The sequence below is a fragment of the Teleopsis dalmanni genome, unplaced genomic scaffold, assembly GCF_002237135.1.
Source record: "Teleopsis dalmanni isolate 2A unplaced genomic scaffold, ASM223713v2 unscaffolded_contig_0706, whole genome shotgun sequence".
Taxonomy (NCBI): domain Eukaryota; kingdom Metazoa; phylum Arthropoda; class Insecta; order Diptera; family Diopsidae; genus Teleopsis; species Teleopsis dalmanni.
Window position 1 is genome coordinate 708 of NW_024032088.1, and position 11,305 is coordinate 12,012.

An 11,305-nucleotide genomic window follows, 5' to 3' on the forward strand; every position below is an offset into this window, starting at 1 on the left:
ATGCAAAATATTTTTGTTCATTTTGCAAAATCGTACTACTCATGTTTTATATAACAAAATATTCTAATATATATATGTTTTTCAAAAAATACTATACAACATTGTACTATTTCATCAAATTTTATAATTAATTAAATATTAATATTACCTATAAACTCAAAATATAACAGTAACAAATACCTCTAACAGAGTTAAAAGAATTTATGATTATGCTTCAAAAGTAGTTTTTGTTAACTTTTTTATTTGGTACTCGATTTTAATATCCTTTTCATAAATTCGTATTAGAATAATATAAATAATTTAAAAAGTTACCGTGCAGCATTGTACTACTTCTTAGTATTTTTAAATATATATTGAAAAATACATCAAATGATTGCATGTGTTATGCAGATTGCAAAAGAAGATTTGTTTTTTGGTTTATGGTATGCAAAATATTTTTGTTAATTTTGCAAAATCGTGCTACTCATGTTTTATATACCAAAATATTCCCATACATATATGTTTTTCAAAAAATACTATACAACATTGTACTATATCATCAAATTTTATAATTAATTAAATATTTATATTACCTATAAACTCAAAATATAACATTAACAAGTACCTCTAACAGAGTTAAAGAAATTTATGATTATGTTTCAAAAGTAGTTCTTGTTACCTTTTTAATTTGATACTCGATTTTAATAATTTGTCCATCAATTCATATTAGAAGAATATAAATAATTTGAAAAGATACCGTGCAACATTGTACTACTTCTTGTTATTTTTAAATATATATTGAAAAATGCATCAAATGATTGCATGTGTTATGCAGTTTGCAAAAGAAGATTTGTTTTTTGTTTAATGGTATGCAAAATATTTTTGTTAATTTTGCCAAATCGTGGTATTCATGTTTTATATACCAAAATTTTCTAATATATATGTGGGACGCAGATCTGGCAACGCCAGCACACGAGCATAAGGAAGTAAAAAAGAAGAAACAAACGTAGTGTGGCAGTGCAGAAAGAAGACGTGTGAAGTAATGACGTGTGTGCGGAAGAACAAACAGTTTTTTTCATTTATATATATTTTTTTTGTAATTTAATTAATTAGTTTTGATTCTAATAAAAAGGAATCCTACAAATTGGGGGCTCAACAGGGATTTGAATTTCCGGCAATTGTGAAATTCAGTCTACACAATGACTTGCTTAAATGACTTCGTAAGCAGCAGCCTGCGCAGTAGCAGCAAAAACATAATAATAGCGTTGCATAAATTTATATACCAAGAAGAAGGTGATAGAAATAATCGAAAGAGATTGAGAGAATTTTCTGGATTCGATTACGACGAAAATGACAAGGCGTATGCAAGCAAATGCGAATATATTAAAAATAATTTGACTGAACGTGATTTGGTTTCAATTTGTATTGTACTAAATATAAGTTATTGTGTTAAAGATGTACAACTGCACATATTTCGAAATCTACGTAAAAATTTTTTGTTGTCCGAAAACGCAAACGACGATGAATGTAATGACGAAGAAGGAGATGAAGAAGTCGATGATGATGATGACGAAGAAGGAGATGAAGAAGTCGATGATGACGTTGACAGTAAACGCACTTTCAGAGGCAATGAACGCGAGTTTAAAAAATCTCGTGACGATAATGGCAATAAAATGTTTGAAGTGGATGATAATAATAAAGCAGCAGCGTACACACGTACAAAATTTTTACAAAGAGAAGCACCAAAATTTGCAATGAACTTTCGCGATATAGAGGACTCAATTAGACCATTTGATGGCACAAATATCATTTCGGTAGAAAGGTGGATTGAAGAATTCGAGGAACAAGCTGCACTAATGTGTTGGGATGGGTTTCAAAAACTAGTGTTTGCAAAAAAATCTCTTAGAGGCATTGCTAAACTTTTTATTTTGAGTGAAAGAGGTTTAAATTCGTGGTGTGCTTTAAAACACGCCCTGTTAAATGAGTTTCGAACAACAACAAATAGCGCACAATTGCATAAGCAACTTAGTGCTCGCAAAATAAAAAAAGATGAAAATGTGTTTGAATATTTTTATCAAATGAAAGATATCGCATCTCGCGGCAATATCGAAGACGAAGCGCTGATTCAGTATATAATAGATGGAATTAGAGACGGTTATGTAAATAAAATGATACTATATGGTGCAAAGAACCTTAATGAATTTAAAGACAAATTAAGATCATATGAAACAATGTGTGAAAAAAGTAAGCAAGTTAACGATTTTAAACAAAGCGAAAAGAAAAGTTTCTCAACAAATAAAACAGAAGTGAAATGCTACAATTGTGGTGAAAAGGGACATTTGTCCATGAATTGCAAAAATAAAAATCGAGGTACTAAATGCTTTAAGTGCAACCAGTACGGACATATTTCTAAAAACTGTGAACAAGCCGAAAACAAAATAAATACGCGCAGTTTACAGCAAAAAAACAATTTAACTACCAAATCCATTTTTATTGGCAATTTACAGTGCGCAGCCCTATTCGATACAGGCAGTAAATTTAATATAATTCGCGAAGACTTATACAACAAGTTGAATAAGCCTATCTTAGAAAAATGTAACGTATGTTTAATTGGTTTCGGTAGTGATCGCAATTCAAATAGGATTAAACCAATTGGACATTTTAAAAACTTAATTAAAATTGACGATAATGAGTTCATATTAGATTTTTATGTCGTTCCAATTCGGTGCATGGACTTACAAGTGATCATTGGCGAAGAACTATGCTTATACGCTGAAATTTTATTTAATCGTGATGGTATAAACGTTCGTAAAATCCTCGACGAAGACGATCCCATAGACGAAGAAGCTAAAATAATGAAAATTGACTTAGTAAATGACAACAAAACGATTGATATCGACAAAACCGCTAGTGAGAATGCGAGACGACAGGTACGTGAAATGATCATAAATTATCAGCCGAATCAATGTAAAACAACACAAGTGGCGATGTACATAGTGCTCAAAGACGAAACACCCATTTATTCCAGGCCGCGTAGATTACCGTTCACGGAGAGATGCATTGTGGATGAGCAAGTGGAACAGTGGTTGAAAAGTGGTGTAATTGAACGATCGGAGTCAGAATTCAGTAGCCCAGTTGTATTGATAAAAAAACGCGACGGTACACCACGCTTGTGTATTGACTTTAGAAGAATTAATAAAGTATTGGTGAAAGACCGTTTTCCGTTGCCACTAATAGAAGACCAACTCGATCGGCTACAAAGTGGTAAGGTGTTCAGTACAATTGACTTAAAGAATGGATTTTTCCATGTGCCCGTGGCAGAATTATGTCGTAAATACACGTCATTTGTTACACATAATGGACAATATCAATTCTGTAGAGTGCCATTTGGATTGTCGAACTCACCAGGTGTTTTTCAAAGACATATAAACGCGATATTTCGTGAATTAACTAATGAAGGTATAGCTTTACCATACGTTGATGATATCATTATACCCGCAGCAAATGAAGAACAAGCCGTACAAAACCTAAAAGTTGTATTACAGCGGTGTGCAGACTTTGGACTTGAATTGAATTTTAAAAAATGCAAGTTTCTAATGAGAAAAGTGGAATTTCTAGGGCACACAATACAAGATCAAAAAATATCACCGTCAGAAGTTAAGGTTGAAGCTCTACGCAAATACAAATTGCCGCAAACATTAAAACAATTGGAAAGTTTTCTTGGGTTGGCGAGTTATTTTAGAAAATTCATACCTAAATTCTCGCTAATTGCCAAGCCTTTAACAGATTTAAGGAAACAAAATGTGAAATTTGAAATAAAAGATGAACAGATTACTGCATTTAATACGTTGAAGACCATCTTAAGCGAAAAACCGGTACTAAACATTTTTAATCAAAAATCTGAAACGGAAGTGCATACAGATGCTTCGATAGAAGGATATGGAGCCGTTTTATTGCAAAAATCACCAGACGACGAACAATGGCATCCTGTGTATTATATGAGTAAAAAAACCACTGACGCACAAAGAAAATATACAAGTTACGAACTAGAAATATTGGCTGTTATTGAAGCTTTCAAAAAGTTTAGAGTATACATTCTGGGTATGCATTTTAAGCTCGTTACTGATTGTAACGCATTTGCGATGACATTGGGAAAGAAAGACTTGTGCACGAGAGTAGCCCGTTGGATATTGTTCTTAGAGGAGTACGATTACGAAGTTCAGCATCGTGTTGGTTCGCGAATGAAGCATGTTGATGCTTTAAGCCGCTACGCCGTTATGTGCATAGATGAAGATAATATTCTTTCTAAAATACGGAGAGCACAGATGCAAGACGAAAACCTGAAAACGATATCGGATATTCTACAAGAAAAATCTTCATACAACGATTATTTTAAGAAAGGAGAGTTGTTGTATAAGCTGAGAAATGACCAAGAACTTATTGTTGTACCTAAGAGTATGCAGCGTGAAATAATTAGACATGCACATGAAAAGGGACATTTTGCCGTAAAAAAAAACAAGTGAACTACTCCGAAATGACTATTTTATACCTCAATTGGAAGAAAAAATACAAAAACACATTATGAATTGTATTCCATGTATCGTTGTGAATCGGAAGCAGGGTAAGCAAGAAGGCGAACTACACTCATTGATTAAAGAAAGTATACCATTACACACGTACCATGTTGATTTTTTGGGACCATTAGAATCAACGAACAAACAATATAAGCATATCTTTGTCGTTATTGACTCTTTTACTAAATTCTGTTGGATATATCCAACTCGAACCACATCAGCTAACGAGGCTATATCCCGATTGCGTACGCAAAGCATAGTTTTTGGTAATCCTAATCAAATAATATCAGACCGAGGTGCTGCTTTCTCTTCAGATGATTTTCGTAAGTATTGCGAGGGTGAAAGTATTAAACACATCAAAATTACTACGGGCTTAGCCAGGGCCAACGGACAAGTCGAAAGATTGAATAGCATAATTGCGCCAGTTTTGGCAAAATTAAGCATGGCAGATCCAACTAAATGGTATAAAAATGTTGACAAAGTGCAGCAGATAATAAACTCCACGTATTGCAGAAGTACTGGAACGACGCCTTTTGAATTATTAATTGGTGCTAAAATGCAAACAAAGGAAGATATTCAGATCAAAAAAATTATCGAAGAGGAAATTACAACGATTTTTAATGAAGACCGAGAAGAAATGAGGCAACGCGCAAAGCAACAAATACTGAAAATCCAGTTAGAAAATAAGAATGCATATAACCAAAGACGCAGGCCAGCCGTAAAGTACAAAGTAGGCGACGTAGTCGCAATCAAAAGGACGCAGTTTTCGGGAGGACTGAAGCTAAAACCAAAATACTTAGGACCTTACGAGGTCGAGAGAGTTAAATCAAACGATACGTATGATGTTATAAAAATCGGAAAAAGCGAAGGGTCAAAGCGGACTAGCAGTTGCGCAGAGTATATGAAGCCTTGGGCAGTTGCTGACAATGACACTTCATTCGGGTCGAACGAATCGCAGGATGGCCGATTGTGGGACGCAGATCTGGCAACGCCAGCACACGAGCATAAGGAAGTAAAAAAGAAGAAACAAACGTAGTGTGGCAGTGCAGAAAGAAGACGTGTGAAGTAATGACGTGTGTGCGGAAGAACAAACAGTTTTTTTCATTTATATATATTTTTTTGTAATTTAATTAATTAGTTTTGATTCTAATAAAAAGGAATCCTACATATATATGTTTTTCAAAAAATATTATACAACATTGTACTATTTCATCAAATTATATAATTAATTAAATATTAATATTACCTATAAACTCAAAATATAACATTAACAAATACCTCTAACAGAGTTAAAGAAATTTATGATTATGTTTCAAAAGTAGTTCTTGTTAACTTTTTTATTTGATACTCGATTTTAATAACTTGTCCATCAATGCGTATTAGAGATAATATATATAATTTGAAAAGTTACCGTGCAACATTGTACTACTTCTTAGTATTTTTAAATATATATTACAAAATACATCAAATGATTGCATGTGTTATGCAGTTTGCAAAAGAAAATTTGTTTTTTGTTTTATGGTATGCAAAATATTTTTGTTCATTTTGCAAAATCGTACTACTCATGTTTTATATAACAAAATATTCTAATATATATATGTTTTTCAAAAAATACTATACAACATTGTACTATTTCATCAAATTTTATAATTAATTAAATATTAATATTACCTATAAACTCAAAATATAACAGTAACAAATACCTCTAACAGAGTTAAAAGAATTTATGATTATGCTTCAAAAGTAGTTTTTGTTAACTTTTTTATTTGGTACTCGATTTTAATATCCTTTTCATAAATTCGTATTAGAATAATATAAATAATTTAAAAAGTTACCGTGCAGCATTGTACTACTTCTTAGTATTTTTAAATATATATTGAAAAATACATCAAATGATTGCATGTGTTATGCAGATTGCAAAAGAAGATTTGTTTTTTGGTTTATGGTATGCAAAATATTTTTGTTAATTTTGCAAAATCGTGCTACTCATGTTTTATATACCAAAATATTCCCATACATATATGTTTTTCAAAAAATACTATACAACATTGTACTATATCATCAAATTTTATAATTAATTAAATATTTATATTACCTATAAACTCAAAATATAACATTAACAAGTACCTCTAACAGAGTTAAAGAAATTTATGATTATGTTTCAAAAGTAGTTCTTGTTAACTTTTTTATTTGATACTCGATTTTAATAACTTGTCCATCAATGCGTATTAGTAAAATATAAATAATTTGAAAAATTGCCGTGCAACATTGTACTACTTCTTGTTATTTTTAAATATATAATGAAAAATACATTAAATGATTGTAAGTGTTATGCAGTTTGCAAAAGAAGATTTGTTTTTTGTACGCAAAATATTTTTGTTAATTTTGCAAAATCGTGCTACTCATATTTTATATACCAAAATATTCTGATATATATATATGTTATTCAAAAAATAATCTACAACATTGTACTATTTCATCAAATTTTATAATTAATTAAATATTAATATTACCTATAAACTCAAAATATAACATTAACCAATACCTCTAACAGAGTTAAAGGAATTTATGATTATGCTTCAAAAGTAGTTTTTGTTAACTTTTTTATATGGTACACGATTTTAATAACTTTTTCATCAATTCGTATTAGTAAAATATATATATTTTGAAAAATTAACGTGCAACATTGTACTACTTCTTGTTATTTTTAAATATATATTACAAAATACATCAAATGATTGCATGTGTTATGCAGTTTGCAAAAGAAAATTTGTTTTTTGTTTTATGGTATGCAAAATATTTTTGTTCATTTTGCAAAATCGTACTACTCATGTTTTATATAACAAAATATTCTAATATATATATGTTTTACATAAAATACTCTACAACATTGTACTATTTCATCAAACTTTATAATTAAATAAATATTAATATTACCTATAAACTCAAAATATAACAGTAACAAATACCTCTAACAGAGTTAAAAGAATTTATGATTATGCTTCAAAAGTAGTTTTTGTTAACTTTTTTATTTGGTACTCGATTTTAATATCCTTTTCATAAATTCGTATTAGAATAATATAAATAATTTAAAAAGTTACCGTGCAGCATTGTACTACTTCTTAGTATTTTTAAATATATATTGAAAAATACATCAAATGATTGCATGTGTTATGCAGATTGCAAAAGAAGATTTGTTTTTTGGTTTATGGTATGCAAAATATTTTTGTTAATTTTGCAAAATCGTGCTACTCATGTTTTATATGGGTCATTCTTTTACAAACCGGACGGATTTTGGCAAAAAATGACCTCATCACCTCCGATTTGGCTGAAATTTTTTTTATGAGCTCCTTTCATAAAATAAGAAGACCCGTATCTCGGGAAAAAATTTTATAATTTTTTTCCTAGGAGATATGGACCCATGGGGTTTTGAGAATTGGCACTGTAGACACATTTTCAAATGGCTATATCTCAAGTTCTATAAAAGGTAGAAACTTGAAATTTATTGCGTTTTAAAGATAATTGGTTGAGCTTTTAAGAAATTGTTTAAACAATTAAGATTGTTTATATTTAAGTACTAATATTAACCGTTAAATTTCAAAAAAAAAGATATCTCAAAAGGGTACACAACATTTTTCATTTTTTATATTTTATTTAGATTCAATTTTAGATTTTACTAAGAAATAAAAATTTTCATGATAGCATCGATTTTTATAAATTTTTTAAATTTTTTTTTTCTCATAAAACACATCAAACACATGCGTGCTATATTTACATTGAATGAATTTTCAAAAAATATACTACAAATATTCTTATATAATATTTTTGATTTCAATTAGTAATAAAATTGTACATAAAACTCAAAAATTTCAGGACGATATTGTCGTTGGAACTACTTTTAAAAAATTTATTTATCCTTCACATCACTCCAAACACATACACACGATTTTTCAGTAAAAAAAAAACAGAGGAATACGTCACACAAATTTTTCATTTTTACTTTTAATTCCTATTAAACAATAAATTCTTCTTCGAAAATAAATATTTCCAGTGTGATATTGCTTCCAGAAGTAATTTAAAAAAAATTAATTTATCAGGTGTCCTTCATGTTACTCATACGCACCATAATACCCTTGAATCAATTTTCCAAGAAAAGTGACACAATATTAACATTTTAAATTAGTTCCGCATCATCTCTATTTTTAAATTATAAATTTTAACATAATTAAACCGTTTTATGAACTTTTTCTTATATTGATCAGTTTAAAAATTAATTAGTTCCACACTATCTGAACTACCTGAATAACTGAAGCACATAAGTACACCCACCTTCTATGGTGAGTGTTATTCTGCTACAGTTGGAAAAATTCTTTAAGCAGGTAAGAACTGTAAACAATTTGAAATGGAGTGTCTAGGTACTCCTATCTTTAAAAGATCCAGTATCAAATTTGGTATAAAATGTTAAGTAAGTCGGATAAATTTTCAGTTTCTGTTTTGAAAGCGAACAAACAAGTAAGAACATTTAAATAATGGCAAAAGTTGAAAAAAATAAATTGCATCTACGGCAATTCAATGACTTAAAATGTTTCAATCCGCTGAAGTTAAAAATACATCCAAGAAAGGCCAAAGTAAGGCAAGTTTCAGATAGTATCCTGCGTATGTTGGGGATGCCTAGGACCAAAAAAAATATGGGGAAAAAAATATGTAACAGTTGCCGATTGAGACTGGCGATGAGAGCCAAAAAAAATAAGAACAATGAAGGAGCTATATCGGAAAACAGCAGCCAGTCATCGAGCGAGGAAAATATTCAACCATCAAGTAATAGCAGTTCGGCTACATACGAAACTGAAGTCAGAAAAAGTGCTATTAGTCCATTAAATAAAGCACTCTCTCTAATAAGCAATACCCCAATTACATCGAGAAAACTTAAACAATAGGAATATAAAAATGAAAAAATAAAGGATATAACTGAAGCGATTAAACATAAAATTTTCAACATTCCTCCCGATGAGTCCAACAATAGCGATGAAGAAGATGACCTTGCATCAATTTTAAAAAATCTACAGGAAAAATTCAATGGCTCAGCAGATAGGACGATGAAAATAAAAATATTGAGTGTGGTACATAATTGGTCTTTTCGAAGAATCACAACTCACTTTCCAAACGCTACAAAGCATATGATTACTGTAGCTAAAAAACTTGCTTCAGAAAAAGGAATCTTAGAAGACCCAAACCCAAAAAGCCACCCATCGTTAGAAAACGATGCTTAGCTGGTACCTTCAAGAGGAATGCTGCAAGAGCTAGTCTTCAACGAATACATAATCCAATTCAAACACCAAAGGAATTATTTAACTGGGCTAACGAATGTTTACCAAATGTTGTGTGCCATTTCTCAACATCAACAGACTATGAAGCTGAAGAAAATAAGATTAAACACCATTTCGAAGCAGCTACATCAGTTAAAGGCACATTAAAATATCACTGCTTTATTCCTAATTCGAAAACGATATTAATGGCAAAAATATTTTCTTCTGCAGACATTACAGATTATGTATCAATAATGAAATGATTATTAATAAAATCAATACAAAAACTTAAAAAAAATATTTTGTTTATAGTTCTTTACAGTTTATCTCTATATAGAATTGTTTACAGTTTATTTCCTATAACAATTCGTACCTGCTTAAAGAATTTTTTCAACTGTGTAATTATGTGCTGCAGTTATACAGGTAGTTCAGCTAGTGTGGAACTAATTAATTTTTAAACTGATCAATATAAGAAAAAATTCATAAAACGGTTTAATTATGTTAAAATTTATAATTTAAAAATAGAGATGATGCGGAACTAATTTGAAATGTGAATATTGTGTCACTTTTCTTGGAAAATTGATTCAAGGGTATTATGGTGCGTATGAGTAACATGAAGGACACCTGATAAATTAATTTTTTTAAATTACTTCTGGAAGCAATATCACACTGGAAATATTTATTTTCTTAGAAGAATTTATTGTTTAATCGGAATTAAAAGTAAAAATGAAAAATTTGTGTGACGTATTCCTCTGTTTTTTTTTACTGAAAAATCGTGTGTATGTGTTCGGAGTGATGTGAAGGATAAATAAATTTTTTAAAAGTACTTCCAACGACAATATCGTCCTGAAATTTCTGAGTTTTATGTACAATTTTATTACTAATTGAAATCAAAAATATTATATAAGAATATTTGTAGTATATTTTTTGAAAATTCATTCAATGTAAATATAGCACGCATGTGTTTGATGTGTTTTATGAGAAAAAAAAAAATTTTAAAAATTTATAAAAATCGATACTATCATGAAAATTTTTTATTTCTTAGTAAAATTTAAAACTGAATCTAAATAAAATATAAAAAATGAAAAATGTTGTGTACCCTTTTGAGATATCTTTTTTTTTGAAATTTAACGGTTAATATTAGTACTTAAATATAAACAATCTTAATTGTTTAAAAAATTTCTTAACAGCTCAACCTATTATCTTTAAAACGCAATAAATTTCAAGTTTCTACCTTTTATAGAACTTGAGATATAGCCATTTGAAAATGTGTCTACAATGGCAATTCTCAAAACCCCATGGGTCCATATCTCCTAGGAAAAAAATTACAAAATTTTTTCCCGAGATACGGGTCTTCTTATTTTATGAAAGGAGCTCATAAAAAAATTTCAGCCAAATCGGAGGTGATGAGGTCAAAAAGGTGTCCGGTTTGTAAAAGAATGACCC

General features: G+C 29.8%; 1 protein-coding gene across 1 annotated transcript; it reads left to right on the forward strand.

Moving 5' to 3' along the window:
• The first annotated feature begins 1,178 nt into the window (after nt 1-1,178).
• Nucleotides 1,179-4,502, forward strand: LOC119663653. Its single transcript, XM_038073264.1, has 2 exons — nt 1,179-1,920; nt 2,065-4,502. The coding sequence occupies exons 1-2, from the start codon at nt 1,179-1,181 to the stop codon at nt 4,500-4,502; spliced, it is 3,180 nt and encodes a 1,059-aa protein (XP_037929192.1).
• Nucleotides 4,503-11,305: the final 6,803 nt, after the last annotated feature.